This window comes from Urocitellus parryii, chromosome 10, assembly GCF_045843805.1.
Source record: "Urocitellus parryii isolate mUroPar1 chromosome 10, mUroPar1.hap1, whole genome shotgun sequence".
NCBI classification, from domain to species: Eukaryota; Metazoa; Chordata; class Mammalia; order Rodentia; family Sciuridae; genus Urocitellus; species Urocitellus parryii.
The window spans coordinates 94,093,275-94,117,735 of NC_135540.1; the positions used below are offsets into that span (position 1 = coordinate 94,093,275).

The 24,461-nt window shown below is 34.9% G+C and overlaps 2 protein-coding genes across 4 annotated transcripts in view; one reads left to right on the forward strand and one right to left on the reverse strand.

Moving 5' to 3' along the window:
• The window catches only part of Stap1 (signal transducing adaptor family member 1), a 32,150-nt gene extending 15,400 nt beyond the window's left edge, over positions 1 to 16,750 (reverse strand). For 2 of the 3 annotated variants that reach the window (XM_077803544.1, XM_026407785.2), the window contains exons 1-5: positions 16,631 to 16,750; positions 10,951 to 11,022; positions 6,707 to 6,820; positions 4,651 to 4,707; positions 349 to 521 (exon numbers count right to left, since the gene is read on the reverse strand). In XM_077803544.1, coding sequence (XP_077659670.1) covers positions 349 to 521; positions 4,651 to 4,707; positions 6,707 to 6,820; positions 10,951 to 11,022; positions 16,631 to 16,750 — 536 coding nt within the window. The remainder of the gene's footprint in view (positions 1 to 348; positions 522 to 4,650; positions 4,708 to 6,706; positions 6,821 to 10,950; positions 11,023 to 16,630) is intronic. The other variant, XM_026407786.1, reaches the window with a different exon arrangement.
• A 7,190-nt stretch (positions 16,751 to 23,940) lies between these two features.
• The window catches only part of Cenpc (centromere protein C), a 60,162-nt gene continuing 59,641 nt past the window's right edge, over positions 23,941 to 24,461 (forward strand). The window contains exon 1 of the mRNA XM_026407782.2: positions 23,941 to 24,136. Within this exon, the coding sequence (XP_026263567.1) occupies positions 24,119 to 24,136 (18 nt within the window). The 5' untranslated portion in view covers positions 23,941 to 24,118. The remainder of the gene's footprint in view (positions 24,137 to 24,461) is intronic.

Genomic DNA, 24,461 nt, shown 5'->3' on the forward strand with positions numbered 1-24,461 from the left:
TTGTTGAGGGCTGTGGCCCTCAACAATAGAGTTGTATGGTGAAAATATCTTTTCCTTCCTCCTTCATAGGAACTTTTATTTAGGTCTGAGCTCCGGAAAGGTTATCTGTTTGGTCTAAAGGTGTGGGTAGAAGGGGATTTCCTATGTGGTAAAAAGATTGGGTCAACTCTGCATAATGTTGAACATAACAGAAGAGGAAATGTGGCAGGTACTCAAAAATACACAGCTTATCCTCAAAGAGTTTTTATTGTCCCAAATTTAATAAGGTCAAGTAGGTAGCTCTACTTAATAATTAGATTTTAATTAGTCTTAAGTGAATTAATAAACTGGAATTCATTGTGTACTTACACTGGCATAGGGTTCAGTACATCCACATAATCTTCAATTGGTTCCTTCTCTTTTTCCGGAGATGTGTTTGGTACCTGCTGTGTCTCAATCCTCCTTTTCTTTTCTCTCTCTAGGACTTCATGCAGTCTAATAAATTGCCCAGGTAAAAGTGACACATGTTGTGGAACTGACAGCTGAAACCAGTTAAATAATAGGCAGATTAGAAAGACAGTTAAATTACATATTTATTTAGTAGAGAATATCCTATTATGATGCTAAGGGCTATAGTTACCTGACAGAGAAGAATGGGCAGAATTATGGAGAAAAGAACTTGATCTAGAGTGAATGTCTTAGAACTGCCCCTAAACCAACTAGAACCTGTGCAGGGTGACACCTGTCTTCCAATAAATCAACATTATGACCTGGTCCCAAAGCAAGCTACATCTACTTAGTACTAAAAGTTAATTTAAGTAACAACCTCTCAATTTCATTCTAGGATCACTATTACATTGATGCAGGAAAGTTCAAGAGTACAAATTAGAAAGTGAGAGCACAAATTAGAATACATTCCATTTCATTATGCAACATAGAATTGAGGTAGAGCTATCCAGTAGATGACAGAAGATCAGCAATCAGAGGTCTCTATTTTGGTGTGTTTCAAACATTCATTCATATATTAAATTAAGGTACTTTTGAAAGACCTAAGCAATCTCATTCTGCTTGGGACCTCATTTTGCTCTTAAACTTAACCTCTGACCTACTATAGTCCTAAAGTCAGGAAAATACTACAGAAAAGCTCTGTGGAAACAGTTCTCTGAAAAGCCGCAGATGGTGATCACCTAAGATAGGCCAAGATAACCACATATCTGAAATTCCAGATGGCCCCCACCTAGGTGTAGTGACCAGTATCTAAACTAGAAGCCCTGCAGTTTGGCAGGTAGCCCCCTTGCAGCATACTCACGATTTAAACCAGTCAATTTTAAGTGAGTCAACCCCTTGAACTAACCAATAATTCTTTCCAGATTGTTTTCCGCCACTTGATACACTAATCATGTTTTAGAGTTGTTATTTGATTTTCCCGCCATGTGTGATGATTTGCTAAGAGATGCTATGATGTATGTGGGGGTCCCTGCCTTCTCCAAAGAATGTATAAAACTGCTGCAAACCCTGAGCTTGGGCCTCTTAGTGTCACCTGTTGCTGTGTGTGCGCGGAGGACTGAGCTAGCTCGCAATAAACACCTCTTTGCTGCTTACATCGATCTTGGTCTCTGGTGGTCTTTAGGGTGTCCCGAATTCGAGCATAACACTTTTACTATTCTATCAGTTTTGATGTTTTCTAGAGATATATTTTGGACTGATTCACCCATATATGTCCTCCTGAAGTCTATCTGTACCTCCAGTTTACTACCACATTATGACCAGCTGTGTTCTCTTGGGGGTATAGTCTGAATGGCAGAATATTTTTCTATATGTGACACTTGCTAGTCTATATGTAGAGGCAGCCATAATTGATTATAATCTTTATAACCAGAGGGGAATGCATACTTTTTCAGTGGTATGCAAGATAGTCCATGTGAATATGGAAAGAAAGCAAACAGAGCTGCACTTTGTATTTTTTTTTTTGCTTCATTTATTATCTATTATATACATCTGTAAATGTGAAATTTAAATAAAATTTACCAGTAGAGGCACATAATCAAAAACATTTAGAGATCATTCCCCTAGGTAACTAAGCTACTTAATAGCCAGCAAAGCTATTTCTTTATATACCAAACTAGAAAAAATAAAATTAGGGTTAAAAAAAACTAATAAAATAGTTATTCCTTAAATTTTAAATGTTATTTTAATTTTTTTTCCTTTCAGCTACTTTTTACTACTATTCTCAAGCATCATACACACAACAATGTTATAAGACATGATTGTCCCCTCTTTACAAGTGAAAAGACAAAAACAACAACAACAAAAATTCTTCAAAAGATTAAATAACTAGTTCAGGGTCACATAGCTAGGAAGCCTTGGAACTGGTACTCCAACTTGTGTTTGTTTATTTGACTCAAAAGCCATGTCTAACCTCTTCAGCTGGTATGTGTTTCTCACACTTCTCTACTATAATTCTAACAACATATGTGTATGACTGTCTACACATGGTGATCTGGGACCATAGCACAAAACATTTATAGAGCACAAAAATCAAGAGAACTTGTCTTCTCTAAAATTTACATAAATTTTATTTTATGTGCATGTTTTAATAGAAAAATAATGTTGTTTATATCCTTACCTCAAAGAGTAAGTATAATTAGTGTATTGGAAGTTGTACCAAGGTTTTTCTAGCGTTCGCCCCAAGGCCTCCTCTCATATTCTTAGAATACTTGCACCCCAGCATAAGAAGCACAGAGGCATATGATGACACCTTTCCATTTTGTTAGGAAGAACTTGATCCAGGCAATGCCCTTTTGAAACATATCCTCCATCTTAGAACAATAGTCAAGCTCACTCTGATTCAGCCTGATTTAAACCCCAGACAACACTCTATTGTCATGCAAAGAAAGTAAATTGTTATCTGGGACTTGAATTCTGAAAACACCCAGTTCTACCTGGAACAGTGACTTCCTCAAAGAATAGAGGTGAAGACCACAAGGACCCTTTCCTGACAGCCCCTTAGCACAGGCCTAACCCCAATAATTCACTCATACCCCAAGTATATCTCAGTCTCCACTGAGTCCCCCTCTCTGAGTTTGTCCTGAATAAACCTGTGTTACTGTTGAGCCTCCTCTCTATTTTCTTCATCCAGTTCTTTCCTTATATCCATGACAGAAGGAGAAAGTACAATTCCCCCCAAGAGTTCCTTCCCCATGCTGACAAGTCAACATGTCCTTCTCATCTTAAACTGGTTTACTTTTCTAACCTTTCATGACTTCCTTACATGGCAGATGAACCTCCAAGCTCTACCTGTTACTGGCTAAGATAAAGAACCAGCATCCAACATCTGTGTAAAGTGCGGTGCTTATTTCATGTGACTCCAAAGATTTTACTTAGAAACTAGCTTTGGATAGAATCTGTGTTTAACTGACCCTAATAAATGTGGATTTTTTTAATTACCTTTAAAAATATTAGAGAATATAGTGTTTTTGAGGGGCCTGGTTATCAAAGTATCTCCTGTTTTGAGTTCAATTGCTATATGGCTTTATTCAAATTAATGGTAGTTATCTTGTTACAACTGCTAACTCTAAATACTTTTTTTTTTTTTTTTAAGAGAGAGTGAGAGAGGAGAGAGAGAGAATTTTTAATATTTATTTTTTTTTAGTTCTCGGTGGACACAACATCTTTGTTGGTATGTGGTGCTGAGGATCGAACCCGGGCCGCACGCATGCCAGGCGAGCGCCCTACCGCTTGAGCCGCATCCCCAGCCCCTAACTCTAAATACTTGACCTTACTATTTTCCTCTGACAAGATGCCATCCAATTAAACAGATAAACATCCCATCTGTTTAAGATTCACTGAACAAATGTTTAAAGGTGAGTTTTAATTTTTATGTCTCTCTTTTATGTTGTCTGTTATCTGCCGCAGTCTGGCTGGGCACAAAATTACGAGCCACTCAAGCAGGAACAAACTTTATTTTTGAAACTGCCGCCAATACCCCGTACACGTCCGGGAAGAAGCCGGTCCACACAGGAGGTGGCGTTCTCCCGGAACCCTAGAACAAGTTCCTCCCACGGAATTCCCTTCTACTGTACTTCCCCAACCAATGGGAACTCTCCAGGAGTCCTGTAGCAGGCCAAGGTGAACAGCAGGAGTCCAATATCCATATGAATGCAAATCTTAACATAATCATATCATCTCAATGGCTAGCTGGCATCACCTTTCAACCAAAAGTGCCATGCATCATATTACTTGGCTGTGGCTCTTAGCAGTTATCCATAAAGTACATATCAGTAAATATTTTGTAAATGAATAAGAAAGGAATTGGAAATGATTTTAGAGAGTACTATGTAAGCTACAAATGTCAGAATATACAAAGAACCTCTGTGTCAAAAAGATAAGATAGAAAAAGTAGATTCTCTAACCACCTGTTAGTCACTAGCATATTGACTGGTTTATTTTCTTTGCAACAATTATCACAATGTGAAATGATCCTGTTTGTTTACTTGTTTATTTTCTTTCTCCCTCTCTACCCCCCTGATAAAAATGTGACTTTCAGGAGCAAGTGCAAGGATTTAGGTCTGTCTTTTTAAATTGCTATATATTTCGCCACTTACATGGTTCAGAGTAGGTCAGAAAATATGTGTTGAATAAATGAATCAATCAATAGTAATGACCTCCCACCTCTGTTACTGTAAGAATGAAGCCTCTCCATTCTTCCCCACTTTCTGTGTTTTCTGTCTAAAGATGAAGACAAAAAACAAAGACAAAAGAAACACATGAGTGATTATGAGCATTAATTCTTTAACTTCAAATAACTTTAGACTTTCATATGATTATATTGTGACAAGATACATAATTCAACAAAACACCAAGATTTACAAAATGCATATTCTTTCAAAGCACATTGTTTAAGGAAACAGTTGTAATTTTTCTAAAACACTTAAATTCAGCTGAAAGGCAGAAATAATTCATTTTTCCTTTTTAGTTCTACTAATGTGTGTTTCTTACAAAATATTTCAATACTGTTTTCTTTTATCAGAAAAAGAACTATGAACCTTTAATTTCTATGCTTACTGAACAAGTAAAATTGTACAAATTTATACTTAGCTCAAAAAAATCAAATATTAGCAAACTCGTTTCTGCAGTATATCAATTATTGCTTATTTTCTCCATTGCTATTCAGCATTAACCAGCTTAAAGTTTGGGGCAACCAATGTAGAAACTGAATTCTTAACTTTAAATAGCACTACTATTAGCACTGCTACTCATAATAACAGTATCACACAACATTTTTGGAGTGCTTATAATGGCAGCTACTGTTCTATGCATGCCACAGGTACTATTTTGTTTAATATTGTTAAACAAACATAATAGGAGGACACTGTTTGGACTAGGCTTCTGCACTGAGTCCCTATAGACCAGATTAAAAATCAAAATGGAGTCACTCATGCAACATAATTTCCACATCACTAATCCAAAACTAAGTTTTTATGTGACTAGTGGATAGAAGAGGGGAACAATGTTACAATTTTAATAAGATGGTTCAAATAGTCCCTAGTCAGAGGATTACATCTGAGTAAACATATTTCTGGGTGAAAAAACAAGTGTGTAGAGAGCTTCAATAACTTTCCTACAATCACACAACTACTACCTAAATCAGCCCAAAATGAAAGGCAGACAACTGTTATGGTTTGGATATAAGGTATACCCTGAAAAATTCATGTGTTAGGCAATGCAGGAATGTTAAGAGGTAAAATGATTAAAATATGAGAACTATAACCTCATCAGTGTGTTAATCCATCTGGTAGATTAAATTTCTTGAAGGGACTATTCAATGGTAACTATAAATAGATGAGAGTGTGGCTGGAGGAAGTAGGGTGTGCCATTGGGGATTATAGAGTATATTATGTCCCTGGCTTCCTGTACTTACTCTCTCTCTCTCTCTCTCTCTCTCTCTCTCTCTCTCTCCTTCCCAGCAGCCATGAGCTGAGCAGCATCCCTCTGCTATTCCTTCCACCATGATGGGCTCACATCAAGCCTAGAGCAATGGAGCCAATTGACCATGGACTGAAACTCTGAAACCGTGAGCCCAAAATACATTTTTCCTTCTCTAAGTTGTTCTTGTCAGGTATTTTTGGTCATGGCAACAAAAAGCTGACTAACACAACACCAGACTCTAATTCTGTGCTGTTAAACACTTTATCAGCTGGGAAACTTGCTTAAAATGTAGATTCTGGGTCTCAGGTTTACATGGGGTCTGGCTTTCCTAAATCCAGGTAATTCTTATTATGCTAAAGTTTAAAAACTATTGATTTCAAGGTCAACCAGTAATCTCTTGGCAGTATCTCCTATTACATCTTATTCAATTCCAAGTTGTTCTTTTTATGTTTATGTTATTACTACAGTTGTTGGCTTATTGTTAATTAGCTCACTTTGATGATTCAAGAACAACTTTTTAAAAACACCAGGTGGGATTTGACTTTGTCAAAGAATAGAAGTGTAAGCTTTCATTGTCAAAGAATAGAAGTGTAAGCTTTCATTGTGTTTGTATACTAAATAAATGAACATGCTCTTCTAAAATCCAGTTCAGAAAAGTATACTTCTTGGTTAAGGGCAAGAAATATTAACAAAATATAAACTTAGCCCCTCTTTTAATTCCTCTTTATTTTACCTACTGGGTTTTTAGAGGCAAATGCTATTATAATCACAGCTCTTTACAGACTGTCTCTTCACTCACCTTCAGCTGTACTTCCTCTTTTGGCAAAACAAGGGTGAATTTTGCACAATTCTTTTCAGTTGAATTTTGGTCAGTAAGACATGTAAGGTCTATTATGTCTAGTTTGTCCACGTACTACAAAGATAAAAGAAAATCTCATTATTTTATGGATCATACATATTGTAGCAGGAAAAAAAAATAATATTTAACTTTAAATTGATTAGTCATTTTTGGAAGTGCTTATGAGGTGGTCTGTTGGACCTGAATCATATATGTTTGCAAAATTATTAAGTTTTCATAAATTTTGCAAGTGAATTGTTGAACATAGGCACTATTAAAAATTAAATTATATAGGGCTGGAGTTGTGGCTCAGTGTTAGAGTGCTTGCCTAGCATGCATGAGGCACTGGGTTTGATCCTCAGCAGCATATTAAAATAAATAAATAAATAAAATGTTGATTAATAACTAATTTTTTTAAAAAATTAAATTATATAGATATAATTTATAAGTAATTATATTAAAACAAAATTATAACTAAAACTCAATTTATTATTTTCTAATTATATTACTACACTTTACCATGCTTTATGCTTTTGTGGTTATTTATGTCTTTGTTCTGTGTGGTAAATACTGTATCATGGTGCTACTGTGCTTTTATTCTCAATTTCTTGTTTAGTGAGGTCACACTGATAGGTTTAAATCAGTCATGGAAGGAATATTTATACAATTGGAATTGGTAAACTCCTTACAATTCAGGGCTTGATTGTCCCTGGGGCAGTTTTTGTTTGTTTGTTTGGTAAAATATCACATAGTAAAACTTAGGCATAAAGTCTCTGTTGCATATTCTTGTTTTTGTTTCTATTTTTTCTTCACAAAATTTTAAAATGTAAAAGAAACAAATTCATAGCTCAGATTGTATAAAATCAACACCAGATTTGGCAGGTTTGGTCCAAGGTCCACTGACTTCTGGCCACCATGCTAGGCTTAAGAAAGTAAATGAAAGAATGTTAATAATGCAGATGAAACTTCTAAGTTTGTTGTAGCCGAAGCTGTTTCAATATAAATGAGAAAAAATTGACAAAATATTAACTAATTCATTGAAGAAGCTGATTCAGCAAAAATCAAGAAAAGCATTCTGTAAGAATCAATTTGCTAAAAAGGAAATTATAACAAAGGGAATTGTACATTGTTCTAATTGTGTGCTATACATTTTTATATCAATAATATTTATGTTTTTATGTACATATACATACATACATTTTTTCCAGAAAGCAATTTTCAACTTTTACCACACACCACTAGTTATGAGAATCTCATTAAAAAGTCACTATCTTATCTAAGTAAAAAATATATATATATATTTCTTCAAAGCAGTTGGTCTATATGGACTGATCTACATGCAATGAGACAGCTTTGCCTTCTAGTATTAGAAAAAAACAACTGTAGTAAGGTTTTTTAATGTGTGTGTTTGTTTTTGTTAAACTATCTTAATTCTCTTAGTTATGCTTAATGTAACTTGTTTTACTGTATTCTTATAAATGTTATTTTATTTTTTGAATCAGGTAGGACATGAAAATAGGAAAATAAAAATTTTCCAGAGCCATTTCTATATTGATGAGGTTGAGAATAAATTTGGGTTGGTCTGTTTCTGTTCAATGAACAAAGAAGATTTAAAAATAGAAGAAGAGGTACAAAGAAATGAAGTCAGACTTTAAAATTAAACAAAAAAAGTTTTTTTTTTTTCCTGATGAACAGTCTAGATCAAACTCAGTGAGTTTTGCAGCAAAAAAGAGGAAGCAACAAAGGAAGAAGTGGTAGAGTTAGATAGAGTGCTGTGGGCTGATCCATTGATTAGAAGAAAGGAAGTCACATATTTTGTTTTTAATTGTAGTGTCACAAAGAGTCTCAAAGGTCAGCTGTGTAATGTAGCTGCCACCTGATGCTTGACCCTGATCCAGGGTCTCCTTCCAGTAGTCCTTCAACCTGTGGTTGAACATCTTCAATAACAGGGAGCTCATGTCTCCCAAGTAGCTCTGCCTATTAGCAAGTTTTTGGTTGTACTTAGCTACAGGTTTCCTCCAGGTAAGTCCCAGCCATTGGTGTTTGTCCATTTTCTCTAGAATAACTCTAAACAAATTCAGTGGCTCTTTCATATGACTTAAAGTCCTATAGACATGTGAAGACAGTTTTAAATACTGCCCTGCTGAAAGCTAAATAAATACCTACAATTCTCTCCTGGTCTGTCCCAGTTTTATCTCCTGAGACAATCACACCCCCCCCAAAAAAAAAAAAAAAAAAACTTCCCAAAAGTCTGCATCCTCTTTTGAATATCAAAATTGGTAAATGAGTAATTCTGCAGCATTTCATTTTAACAGTCTTTTTATAACGGAGTAGTTCAGAAGGCTGGCACATGAGCAAGACCTGTATTGTACCCCTTTTATTAGCTGTCTGATCTTGTACAATTTCCTAAACCTTACCTTCAGTATTCTCATCTATAAAGTGGGGATTTAAAATGTACCAACTCTGGAGAGTTGCTGTTAGAAATAAATAGATAATGTACATAAAATTTGAATGCTTATTATCTGCCATGTATTCGCTTATATTCTTACATGACCCATCTCGTAATTCTTTTAATAGTCTTATGAGATGGACCATGTTTCATCCTACATTTAGTGATTTGAAGACTGAGAGTATGGCTATCTCCTCTACAACTCTTTTTGTAGTTTGCCTCTCTAAATTCACTTATCCTTTTACTACCCAACTCTATACCAGGAGAGGGACCTTTAAGGATGACATTAAGGACTTCCCTTATTCTTTGACTTGTTGTTCTGTTGGACCACTGAGGAACACTGGCAGGGGATCAGAAGGGGGAGGAGAGTGAAGTTGGGTATTTCTTACCCTGTGTGGTTGTTTCCTCAACCAAACATCCTACCTCTCTCAAGTATGATCTCTCTCATTCTTTTCTTTTTCTCCTTTTTCTTGGTAACAAGGCACTATTATTAGCTCCAGGGTTCTATACTATCCTTTGTGATGTCCTTACTGTGCCCATTGCTTTGAATATTTATTAAAACTTTATTATATTTTCTTCACGTTGTGCAATTTGAGATGTCATCATTTTTCCACCAGTTCCCTCTTTGATACCCCGAGACACAGAGAGATTAGGTAAGTAGCCCAAGACCTCACAGTTAACAGTGGCAGGATGGGCAATGTCTGAGCACACCAGGCTCTCCAGTCACCAAGCTGTACTGCCTCTTGCCACATTATAGTAAGTGAACAAGAACTGTTAACATTCACATTTACTGTGCATCATACAAGGTTTTAGATGATGAGCTTTTGATTTACTAACATCAGTGGGAAGTTGGAATGCACAGCAGAGAACTTCATTTTTCAACAATTTATTGTGGTTTCCGACAACACCATTGTATAAATCTTTTTCATCCAGAGCTCTGGTAAAAGATGACCATTTTAAGTTTTTTTGTTTTTGTTTTTAACAGTTTTCAGCTAGTTCACTGCTAATGGGGCTGAAATGCCTAAATGTGGAATACATCACACAGCTGTCTTTTTGTTTCTTTCATTAAATCAGGGTATGACAGCTCTAATAATGATGTTCTAAGAAGTACAGGCTACTGTATTCATGATGTAAATACTTATATCTAAATAAGTTTATATCTGAATAAGTTACTGGCCCATAAAATTTATTGTAAGTATAATATTCCAAGGTAGGCAAACACTTGCACTAAAATATCTTATTCATGAAATAAATGAAACATACAATTAAAATTTGAAATTAAAACAAATAAATCCCTTGTGTTGCTCTCATGCTTTTGGGGATATGTTTTTGTCTTTATAGAAAAATTAATTTGTGACATTATATGTTGTTTTGCTCTGGGTATCATCTTGTTTTAGATTATAACTGCATGCTACAGCAAGATAAGAAGTGAAGAAATTGAGGCTTTCACTTGCTATTAAGTAATTTATATCCAGACACCCAAAATTTCCACCTTTTAACTAAGCTCTAATTATCAGGATCAGAAAGAAGAGAATGCTGAGTTTAAAACACGAGCTAATATCTTCTGAATTGCCCAGGAAATTTTACCTTGAATTTATCATAATTTATAGCCATCAGATTCAAACTTTTTCAGCTGACTTGCTTTTACTACAACATCTTTATTTTTGGATGGCAAAAAATTCAAAACAAATAATAGACTGTGTGACATGGGCATATTGGGAAAAATTGAATCAATTGAATTTGTTTAACTACTTACTATTGTATTTTTCTTGTCAGTATAAAAGAAAAGTGTAGTTCCTCTCAACTCTGTCCAATAACGTCTATACTCCTGTGGGAAAGAAATCATGGGCATTATTTCTTTAGTGTATATTCAACTATTTTCTTTTTAGATTTCTTAAATGTTTGTGAAGTTTCTTCTTTATCCTAAATGATTACCCTAATTTTTAATGACTTAAGTTTATATTTCATTCTTGATTAAATTCTTGTCAAATTTAGTTTAGCATAATATTTGAGGTAAGAATAAAGTTTGATTTGTATTTAGATAATTTTCCAAATTCTTCTCAATGATTTCAGACTGTTTATAAATTTCAGTGGAAGCACATGAAAAGTGCTGTTTAAGGACCCAGAAAAGAACAAGGGTATGATATCTAACTTTTTTGATAATGACAAAAATAATAATACCATCAAAATTAAACTTTGAAGATTAAATTTCATTCATGTGTTATTTAATTATTAACACATTCACATTACTATGAATTCTATAGAAATATGATATTTTAAGTTTTAAAAATTTCAATAACATCATCAGACTCTCATTTTACTCAAGTGAAAGCCTACTTCAGTAATTATGTAGATTGGCTATATTACAAAAGAATAACAAGTGAGTTTAAAGAATAAAGAATAAAATCTTTCTACATTTAAAAGCTTACCTCCATATCTAGTTCTTTCCAAAAGTATCTTTTTAAGAATTCTAGTAGGCTTAATAGACATCTAGCTCAACCTTTCTTTTAGGATTTATTTATCTATCTATCTATCTATTTATTTATTTATTTTTGTGCTCAGGGGCACTCGACCACTAAGCCACATTCCCAGCCCTATTTTGTATTTTATTTAGAGACAGGGTCTCATTGTGTTGCTTAGGGACTCATTTTTGCTGAGGTTGGCTTTGAACCTGCTATCCCTCCTGCCTCAGTCTCCTGAGCTGCTGGGATTATAAAAGTGCGCCACTGCACCTGGCATCTTTTAGGATATAGTAAGTTGAATTTTTGCAATTTGATGAGTCATTATGGCTCACATGTTGAGGATAGAGGTAAGAAAGCCACAGAAATAATTTTCTTCATTTTTTCCTAAATGTGAAGATACTTTTTACTCTAATATTTTTACCCTTTCCATATTGACATATCATTTATTCTTATTTTGACCTAGGACAACATTTGTCACCTCTTCAGAATTTATGGATTTATTTTCTCAAATAATAGAAACTCTACAACCTCATCTTGCCTTTTTCCTAGCTCCCAAGATTAGATAATAATAAAATAATAATTTTGTTTTACAACCATCATATTTTCTTGTGTTCTTGACAGAACTAGTTTCACCTTTTAATAAGAGGCTTTATTATTATTTTTTCTATAAAACAAACCATCCTGCCAAACAAACCAATACCCAAGTGCACTTACTGAACTAAAACAGGAAATGTTTTCTATTTCTCACCATTCTGTGGCTGGCTAATTGTTTTTCTGATCTGGATGTATGTGGCTGTGGCTAAATGGTCTAGAGTGGCCTCATTTACCTGTATAGGTCTGGGTTGTGAATGTAGAACTAGTGGAGAAGGCTGAAACAGGTTAATTCTTTTTTTTTTTTTTTTTTTTTTTCAAAGAGAGAGTGAGAGAGGAGAGAGAGAGAGAATTTTTTAATATTTATTTTTTAGTTCTCGGCAGATACAACATCCCTGTTGGTATGTGGTGCTGAGGATCAAACCCGGGCCGCACGCATGCCAGGTGAGCGCGCTACCGCTTGAGCCACATCCCCAGCCCTGAAAGAGGTTAATTCTTATGATCTCTCATCCTCCAGTCAGCTAGTCCAGATTTGTTCACATGCTGGCAGAAGGATTCCGAGGAGTAAGAGAGGCAAGAATTCAGAAGCATATTCTAAGCTTCTGCTTTCATCACATTTACCAAAGTATGTCATCTGACCCATTCCAGAGGCAAAGGATAGAAAAATAGGCTCAAACACTTTGAGGGAGGAAAGGAAAGTCAAATTTCAATGGGATGTGGATATAGTGAAGCTTAAACACATCACTAGTATTACTGCAACAGTCCACCTCAGGCACAGAAATGAATCTTGGGACAAGGTATCTTTGTCCAAGTTCTGTGGTCATTTCACTCCAATTTACATCTCTAATTAAGAGCTGGCTAAAAAAGTGTTATACACCAGCAGATGCTACTTAAACAAGAAAAAGTCACCATAGAAAAAGAACAATTCAAAAATATATATGATTCAGGGATCTGTCAAAATATAGTCCTCATTGGTGCAATTACAAAATCAGGCAAAGAGGTTCTTTTGTTGTTGTTGTTAATTTCTTTTTAGTTGTAGGTGGACACAATATCTTTGTTTTATTTATTTATTTTATGTGGTGCTGAGGATCAAACCCAGTGCCTCATGCATGAGAGGCAAGCACTCAACCACTAAGCTACAACCCCAGCCCCACAAAGAGGTTCTTCATCTTGTCTGGAATCCAGATGCCCAATGTATATAGTTGATAGAGTCAAGCAGTTTAATAACACAAAAGGACAAATCAATCTCTCTCTTTCTCTCTTTCTCTCTCTCACCCTACCCCTTTGGTATAGGAGATTGAACGCAGGGGCACTCTACTACTGAGCTACATCTCCAGTTTTTTCTGATTTTTATTTTAAGATGGGTCTCACTAAGTTGCCCAGGCTGACCTCAAATTTGTAATCCTCTTGCCTCAGCCTCACAAGTTGCTGGAGTTACAGGCATAGCCTGCCACACCTGGCTGAGAGAACAAATCTTAATTTCAATCCCATTAGAAGTTTTTCTTTATTCTTTTCATATAGTATGCAAAGTGCATTGCCCTTTGCCTGGCAATTCTGCTGCCTACACTCTCCAACCTACACTGCATTATTGAATACTGCCAGAATGGATTATCTCCTCTGAAGAGAGTAGGATTGGTGAGTTGGGGAGGCAGCATGCTCAGCTCAGCCCCTTCCTGTCCTTCCTCAGCTCAGTCCATCAGGAGACATTGGGTATTCTGTTCCATTCCTTGCTGGAGGCAAAGGACCTCTAAGAAGTGAAGGTTTATGCCTCTCAAACTGAGTCATGACTTGAGGTAGTTCAAGACTACCTAAACCTTGGATAAACAGCCTTAAATCAAAATCACATATTGATAGACTTTAATCAATAATAAAGATAAGTAATAGATCTTAATTTGTGTGATTCCTGGTTCTAATTGGTTTCAAACTTGAGGGAGGAAAATCCCAATGAACAGGTCTAAAAATGTAAAACTTGGGATGACTCCTCATGGAGATTTGTTTTGGAATGATTAAAATGTTCTGGAAACAGTGGTGATAGCTGTACAGGTTTGTAAACATATTAAAACATACTGAATAATAATTATTATTATGCCTCCCTAGTTAGAGTTCACCTTTAAGGGACCAAGAATAGAAATAACGAAACCAGCTTCTTGCTATTGTTTCACAGGGTACTGAAGAACTGCATGAGATAATGAGGTAAATAAAAACATAGGACTTGAGATATAGCAAGTACTCAGTAAATGTTGATCACTTTAACAACAAAAATGAAGAAGAGCATTACTTCATCGTTTACATTTTTGATAGGTGTTTTGTACTTTTTTATCTTCATAATAATAACAAAAAAATCAATTTTTTGTGGGAGTTGATTTGCTTTATTTGGCTTATCATACTACTTTTTTAAAAATTAAGGCTTTCACATTCTGCCCTGTTGGTAAGCCTTTGCAATGAAAGGAGTAGGTCAAGGATATTTTGTATTTCAGAACTAGAATGGGGTTGAGGGACAGTGCAGAAGGAAATGGGAATGTTGGTATATTGTTTAGGAAACTTAACTGTCTTCTAAGATTAAATCTAACTTCAAAACTAAATGATTCTTGAAAGAAAGAAAAGCAAGAGAACCCCTGAACTCAAAGTCTACCATTGTTAATTTTTTAAACCAGTCCCATTCATTTAATTGTACATAGCTAGAATATCTAACATCAATAATAGCCAGCTGAGGTTCATTGAGTTCCCTCTGAATGTAAAAGCAGACATTCATTTGTGCTCCTGAGAAAAATTACAGACATATCCAGTCATAAGAAAATGATATTAATTGGGTAGATTTAATCAGGGAAAAATGGGAGAAAATGATATTAATTGGGTAGATTTAATCAGGGAAAAAGGGGAGTTTAACTGGCAAGCAATACCAAAAACTCATGGAAAGGATTAAGGAGAATTTATTAAAAGGGGGAAGAGGCAAGTTTAAAGGCACTGAGTTGAGTGAAAAAGCAGTCTTGGAGGAAAAGTAAGGTTACAAATAACAATAGGCAATCACAGTCACAAACCTAAAGACAAAACAAACTTACATTCAGCATATAGAGACCTTCTGGTCACAGTCTTGATTTAGTTTCTGATAAGAACTCATGAATACCAGTATAATCTGAATCATCTATAAACATCAATCAATAATTAATATCTAGGTATACATATTTAGCTATAGATACTTACATATTTTTAAAAATTAATTTTGAAGGCTATATCTTTCAATGAAGAAAGTTTAGCCTAAAGATTCTTATTTTTTTTTTTTAAAGAGAGAGTGAGACAGGAGAGAGAGAGAGAGAGAGAATTTTTAATATTTATTTTTTAGTTCTCGGCGGACACAACATCTTTGTTGGTATGTGGTGCTGAGGATCGAACCCAGGCCGCACGCATGCCAGACGAGCGCGCTACCGCTGAGCCACATCTCCAGCCCTCTTATCTTTATATATGTGGGAAATATCAATGTCTCATTAGAGATATATTCATATACATAAGTTTTCCATAAGAATTAATGAAGCCTCAAAAATACATCTTCATATCATCACTGAACATTTCTTAGTGACATCTCTGAAGACATTTAAAGTTTTTCCAATTTCAGCCAATACAAAAATTTTATAGTATTTGGCCTAAATTAATTATTTCATTCTTTTTTTAGTAACAGGCAATTTCATATTTATTTACCTTATTATTTTAAGTTAACCACAATTATTATTTTAAAGGAAATTATTTTAACTAACTATATGTTTTAATTTTTATATTTTAAAAATATGAAGTGCTTTGTTAATATTTTGCTTTGAAAAAAATATTTTTGTAACTTACTATTCATATTAGCACTCTAAATATTATCTTTTAAAGTCACTATGTTGAATAGTGTTTTTAGAATGTATAACCATATTAAACAGTATCAATTTTATCATTTCAAAAAGGTTGATCACTTAATTTGATCATTATAAGCTTCAATATAACTGAGAATAATAGGAGTAGAAAGTTTAATTTTAATCAAAATATCATTAATTCATCATTGAAGCATAGTAGTAAATCATGGAGAAAATATAAAGAAACTATCTTCAAACCTGATATCTTCTGTGATGTTTAAATTAACATTTTTGCTCTAAATTTTCGGGCACTGACTATTGTATTAGTGGCCTAATACTAGAAACAGTATTATATACATTATACACACATATGCATATGTAAGCTATACATTGTATTTAAATTATGCAAAATTAGAACCAATTTTCTCAGTTCAAGGACAAAAAGAGGGAATAATTCAAATAGAAACAAGGACACTTTAACACATCACATCACCATGAGATGACTTTTATATTTAAACTGAAGTTTCATGTTTACCATTATCATCTGTACACTTACCTGGTATGCTGCCCGCTTGACTGACAAAAATCCTTCAAAGTACATGGGTAGAGCAGTAATCTTTAATCTTTCCTGGAAGATCCTGCGAGGGGCTGGTTTCGGGGGCTTCTTAGCCATCATACCCTCTGTGGTGTGTGGTTTGGTTTCAACTGTATCCAGTCTCAAACAAAATGAAATCTCCCTTGCGTGAGAGGAAAAGGCAACTGTTCAGAGAGGAAGTCCTCACTTGCTTTTTTAACTGCAAAGTATACTACCACCAACAGGAGACACACAATTCCCCACCCACCCCACCCCCCACATTTTCCCTTTACATTTTGTGAAGTAAGAAAGAATAGTCATAGATCAAATTTTAGAGGGCAGTCTCTGAGTAAACAACATGTACTTAGATTTATAACAGGAAAATAAACAGAAGATTAACATCACCTGAGGATGAAAGAAATAGGCATAGAGATCATGGGCTTTAGGGGAGACATCAAGGACACATTTGTATTTTCCACATTTTTCATCCTGGTTGTTTATTTTCAAAAGACATGGCATAAATAAATTCTACTTCATTAAAAATTACTCCATAGGATAATAATATTAGTGCTGATTCCATTGGTTAAATATTTCAGGGCCAAACATTGCTTAAATTTAAAAATAATACAACATGATTTTCCTTACACCATGCCCATTCTTCAGGTTCACTTAAATCCTTATATTATGGGAACACAGAAATTTTCACATTTGTATCCCTAGGTATTTTGAGTACGTGGATTACCAGTATTTGGGAGGAAAAGCCAGTAAAGAGAGCTGTAAATTTCCAAACTTATAGTTTGTTATTTTATGCTTTCTGAGCTGTGAATCACTAATACTATGATATTTAATAAGATTCAAAGAGCTACACTGGGGCAAATAAGAATTCAATAGTTTCATGTGAAAAATGGTCCTGGAGATGTACTATTTGGCCCAGCACAGCACAGGGGAAAATGGGAGAAGGGAATGTTAGAAGGAATTTTGATTTGTCTTACAGAGGTTCTGACAATTTCTACCTTTGTCTGTTTAATCCTCCGCATTTCAGAACTACTCTAAATTTAGGACGGCATGGGCCCAGTTTGACCAGCTTATTCCCTGAGATTAGAGCAATCCTGAAATCTTCAGTGGGAATGAATCCTCCTTTGCTAATGGAGAGACTACATATTTTTTTCCCCACTGCTATGGGTTCCACTGAATTGGCAGCTTTAAATATGGGGAATCCAAATTGTCTGTAAATTGAGTTGGGACCATACATACTGATTATCAGTAAATCAGAGAAGAGTATTCAGACGCATTATCAAAATAAAAGAAATTTGAAAAATATGCTGGAAATTGAAGAGTTACAGTTACTGCCCTGTTTTAATAATATGTCTAGACCTGCTTTCTTGTTACCTGAAACTTCAAATAATAAAATATAAGTCAAATTGGATTTCATAAGGACAAAATTATAACTACTTTTTAGTTTTAGTATATGAAGAAAATGAGTTGAATGACATATAAAAACCTGATTTGATAAGTGATCAAATTCTCCTTTTGGAAGGCTGGTAGCTGATGTAATATGGAGAAGAAGTAAAAAGAGGCATGAGAAGTGAGAGATGAAGAGATAAAAGCAGAAGAAGATAGAATGCTAGATATCATCAGTGATTGGACTATGAGAAAAATAATCATTGGCTTTATGGCTGTGAAATTTTAAAATATTTTTTAGTTGTTGATGGACCTTTATTTTATATATTTTTATGTGGTGCTGTGAATCAAACATAGTGCCTCACACATGCTAGGCAAGCACTCTACCACTCAGCCCCAGCCCCAGCCCATGGCTGTGAAATTTTATGGGAAAGAATAAAGAATGCCTCCAGAAAACTGTAAGGACAGAATAACTTTTGTAAAATAAGAATCAGGTTAATTATGTTTTTCTTATTTTATAAGAAATAAGCCATTTTTTTTTAAAAAAAAAGACTAAGTTGCTTGGTCTGCTGATTTATAATTACTCCTGAATGCATCAAAAATAAAATTGTCTTCCCTGCCAAATCAAACTACAAAATGCAATGTTTAAACATTATTAGCCAGTTAGACCTGTCTGCAATTTCTAACATCATTGTACTCCTGCACCATTACAATGGCAATTCTCTTATAGAATCTCAAAAACAGTCTCCTAGTTTCCACTATTTTTCTTCTCTGATTCATTTAAAATGCAATCCAATCAAGATACTCTCCTGTTTACAACAATTTAATGGATTCTTATTGCTTTTGAGATTCCTGCTTTCATTTCTTCATTGAATACTAAATACTTAGGAAGTACTAACAATGTGTCCCACTATGGCACACAAGGTCTTTAGTAATCCCATCTTTTAAAATCAAAATACCTTTGGCTCTGGTAATTTTTCTTACTCCCAGTTGCCTCAATACCCTATGGTCTTTCCTACCATTCCATATCTTTCACTTATTGGGCTCCATGCTTGCATGTTCCTTTCCAACTTGTTTGTATGATATGATTCATCCTTCAGGATCCAGGTTGACTTTGCCCTTGACTGTGAATATTTCCTGATTTGCTGAAACTTTCCCAATCCATAAGGAAAATGTTACTACTCTCAATTCTGCATTCCCATAGCACTTTGCACACATTTTTTTTATCACAGTATTTGTCCTTTGTGTATCATTTATTGGTATATGTTTTGTACTACCAGGAAACTGAGTTTTCCAAAAGAACAGAAAGTGTTGAAGCAGACGTTGATGAAAAGTAGGTTGCAATATTATTTAATGAATAGCTCCCAGCTCAAAAATAGGATTCAATTTAAACAGTTGTGACAGGAGTTTCCTTTTTCCTGATATGTGTGACTGTTGGTTGGCACAGGATTCTTTCATTGCCATGTAGAAGAATCATATTACTATCAAACCATTGGAAATACATAGGATCCCAATTATTACAGTCATCAGGAACACCTATATCACAGGAGTTTGCTTTAAGTCAGGTTATATAGGAATTATATATAGGATGGTGTATAAGATTAACTCATAAAACCAAAATCTCAGTGCTTTTTAGAGTCATCTGTTTTCAATACCATTCAAGTCAATGAATACAAATGTTTATAATAGTTAAGGATCTCCCAATTACTTTACTATCAACTTTAACTGATTCAATCAACAATGAATAGGACCACCAATCCTTCTCTAGTATGTCACAATTTCTGACCCTTATTTTACTATTTATTGATGATTTATTGCCATATTAATTCCAGTTCACTATAATAGATTTCAGTTGAATTGAATTAAATACATTTATGTTTATTACCCATAAATGAAGAATACAGCTTTTATTTTAACCATTCTGTGGCATAATTGTAATTTAGAATCAAATAGTTGATGCAAAATTTAACTTATGTAGCACTTTGCAATTAAAGGACTTATTTCAGACCTTAACAATTCATTACATAGAAAAACTGTGTTTTTGTGAAAATTGCTGCCACCTACCTACACATTGCAAGCATACAGTATTAACTTGGTGATTATGATCCAGGACAGCATTTCTTTCTGAAGGTTGTTTTGTCAGAAAAGGCTACTTAATGTAAATCTCCTTCATAGTGGAACCAATATTTGGCAATAAAGAGTAAGAAAAAATTAAATATTTATGTAAAAAAATAAAAACAGGTCAAGTATGGTGGTGCACACTTGTGATCCCAGTTACTGAGGAGGCTGAAACAGAAGGATCAAGTGTGAGTACAGCTTCAGCAACTTAGTGAGATGTTTGTCTCAAAATAAAAATGAAGAAGGAGTTCAGTTGTAAAATACCCCTGAATTCAATTCCCAGAACACCCCCCCCCAAAAAAAGCTTATTTCATCTTAACACATATTAATTCATAATTGGAATTATGCTATAAATTTTAAAATAAATTCATTTTGGTGTAAATTTTTTGAAAAAGTAATTTTATGATACTAACTTTCTAATTTTACTTTTGACATTGATGTTTCTAAAAAAAAATATCATAATGTCTGTCCTCTTTTACTTAATATAATGTTTCTGAGATTTATTCATATGCTTGTATTTATCACTAGTTTGTCTTTATGGCTGAGAAGTATTCCACTGTATCAAAATAATACAATTTATCCGTTCACAAAGACAGATGATTGTGCTCAACTGTAGTAGGACTGAAGAGGACTAATTTTTTAAGCAGTCAGGTCACTTGTGAATATATTTGTGCTCTTTTATTTCTTTATGGAGTCTTGTTATTAAAGAAACTTTGATATTAAATACCCATAACTATTCAATGGAAAATAAAGGTCTAGAATAAAATGCTCTTTGAAAATGCTTTACCTTTTATATTTTTAAAATTAAATAAATTATAGGTAACTACAAGCTTTTACTTCATTTTCAAACTAAATTTTTGGATCCTTTATTTTCCTTATATACTCATTTAATATACACATGTACTTTCATAGACTGATATATATTTTTTTTTGAGAGAGAGGAGAGAGAGAGAATTTTTTAATATTTATTTTTCAGTTTTCGGCTGACACAACATCTTTGTTTGTATGTGGTGCTGAGGATCGAACCCGGGCCGCACGCATGCCAGGCCATCGCGATACCGCTTGAGCCACATCCCCAGCCCCATAGACTGATATATTAACACACATAACTTTTGCATGCACACACACCTTTTACCAAGAAGTAGTGATAGAAAACTTAGATTTAATCAGTTGTTATAGTAGTTATTAAGGAATGATCTTGATGTATTTTCAAAGAGATTTATAATAACAAATCTGTTTTTTAAAAAATAAATATCACTTCACCAACAATCAACAAGCAAATTTTAGGATATTAAAACCATGCTGTGGCTATTAAGTACTGTACTTGGATGGATATTAATGGAACTTGGAACTGAAAAGTTTGTGTGGAAACTGTGGTTTCCGTAACTATTTTCATAAGATTATGTTTCCATTTCTCTCAAGATTAGTCCATCTCTACCAAGTTCTGTGCCTATTTTACATCAGAACAAGCCTTTGCATTTCAGTTTTCTCAAAATAATTGTGGGAGTTCCTGTTTCCAGTGCAAGCAGAAAGGTATAATTTTACATGTGTATTTTACATCTGTTATTGTGTTTGCTAAAATTCTCACTGGAAGCCAAGAGTGTAATGATTAAGAGCTCAGTTCTGGAGTCAGAATTCTTGGGTTAATACCCAGTTTGGCTATTTATTGGTGGTATGATTTGGGACATGTTACTTAAGTCTCTATGTCCCAGTGCCCTTTGTCTATAAAATAGGGAAATAATTGTCCTCTCATAGAAATGTTCCAAATGCTTCAAATGCATGTGATGCATTTATAGAGATTGGCATATGGTATGCATTTTTATTATTATGTATTACTAATGTGATAATACCAAATTGTATATAATATAGATTGGGAAAACTTTTAAAACTTTTAAACATAGTAAAATAAGAAACTTCCATAACCATACCAATTTCTTTCTTATTAAATTCTTACTGTCTTCCAAGAGAGTAAGTAAGAATTTTTTTTTCTTTAGCTTTTTTCCTTCAAAATACACTCAATATCAGTATCAGTTCCTGTTAAGATCTAAGCATTGCACAATGCTTAGATCTTAACAGGAACTGTTTAACCCTACAGCCTCAACAACGTTATAATAATTTCCATTTTACATGCAAGGAAATTGAGCAACAGATGATTTAATTAGATTGCTCATAAAGGCATAAGTAATAGTGCAACACAGGTCTGTCTGATTTCAGAGTTTATAACCTCTTTCTTCTCAACCACTAAATAAAAAAATGAGTAAAATAAAAACTTAGTTTTAATGGGTGACAGCATTTGTTACAGCATTACAATTTTTAAAAATTATTAGCTCAATTTATGATTAGTGAGTTTATTCAATAAGTAATCTACTTTCTGATTAAAATTTTCTTGTAATTTTTAACTAAATCATAAAAATCAGACAGGATTTCATAGTCCTACACAAGTAAGGTGGGAAGAAGTCTTCAGAGTACCTAATTTATATTTCCATTGTATCACTAAGGAAACATCCAGAATGAAGACAAAATATTGCTCTAGATGAATTAGCTACACAATGGTTAGGCCAACTTCAGATCTTCTGGTATAGATTTTTTCCTTCAAAATACACTAAATATCAAGTAATTTATCTAGAACCAGAATTAAAATAATATTTAGCAGCTGTGAGATGTATGTTTATTTTGATACTTCTAATTAGGGTACAACTAATTCAGGGCAAAGAACCAGCTTGATTTTATATTATTTAAGACTGATTTTTTTTTTTAAGAGAGAGAGAGAGACAGAGACAGAGAGAGAGAAGAGAAGAGAGAGAGAGAGAGAACGAGAATTTTAAAATATTTATTTTTCAGTTTTCGGTGGACACAACATCTTTATTTTTATGTGGTGCTGAGGATGGAACCCAGCGCTCTGCGCATGCCAGGCGCGTTACCCCTTAAGCCACTTCCCCAGCCCAAGACTGATTTTTTAAATAGTATCAAATTTGGGATCCTCAAATTTGACGTTAAGGAATATATTCATGTTTGCTTTATCACAGATTTTTTAAGCTTAAAAAGCTCTCTCCAGCACTTGCTGATACTCTGCGTAGTATCAGCAGGTCCTCCAGATGCCTGTCGCTTAGATTTGTATTCCCTAATACTGTCCAGAGTTTCCGTAGAAGGTCAAGTTCCTTATTAAGTGCCTCCGCAGTAACATCCATTTTCCTCCGCAAAAGGATTCAGAGTGCAAACCGAGAGAGAGCAGCGTTAGCGCAGTCCGCTCCCGACATCATATTGAAGTGATATATATTTACAAGGATTATTTATTGTTGGTAATGCTTCATAAAAAATAATATCTACATACTTGAAAAAAGAATGCAAGCCCTCCCTGTCATCACCATTATTATTTTCAGAGATGACGAATCAGCACAGGATAATCATTCTCTTCAAAACGTGTTCTGCAATTTCAACTTCTTGTCCAAGTATTATTTATTGTTCCATAGTAGAATTTTGTTGAGAAGTTTTACAGCGGGCTCAAGGAGCAAATACGGTCTCAAGACTGTGCCTTCCGAAAAAAACAGTCCAGCCATGGGGCTGTCAACTGCGAGGGGCTGAAGTGGCGAGGAACGCAAGAACAGACTGTGCGCAGGCGGAACTAAGAACCCGGCTGCGGAAAAAGGGACAGTGCTAGCGCCGTGAGGGGGCGGGTCCAATAACGGCTTGTTTTCTATTGGGTGGTGCGGCCCGTTTTGCGCATGTGCGGGCCGTTTCAAACCCCGCAGCGCGCGGGTCTTCTTGTTTGTTGAGGACGGAGCCAATTGGGCAGGGAGCGACGGAAAAGCGTGCACCCGGGAGTTCAGGGGTGTTCCTGGGCCTGGGTCTAACCGCCTGTCAGGTGTTTGGGTATGTGCTCTGCCTTCTGCAGCAGTAGCTCCCGTGGACTTCCTCCTCAGATTCCCTGCGTGGGCGGAGCCGGGCCGGAACATGGCGAAGTCAGGTCTGGTAAGTTCGGGCCCTGGCCCCTGGCCCCTGCCCGAGAGCAGAAAAGCGGCCGCCCTTGGTTTGGGCGGCCTAGCTGGGGAGAAGGAAACGTTGGGCCGAGGACACTGTGGCTTCTCCAGGATTTCCCTAGAAAACCATAATTTCCTTATATTATTTTCTCAAAGTTTCATGTAATTGCGTTTTTTCTCCAACTGCGTTTTCTCTCTATAAAACTTGTGATTTCTACCTATTAGCTTAGTTGTATTTCCTAGACCTCCAAATGCGACCTACCTATATTAGACGTATACCTTTGTTTCAGTTTTGCTGGTCTGGAGAAAGAGATTAT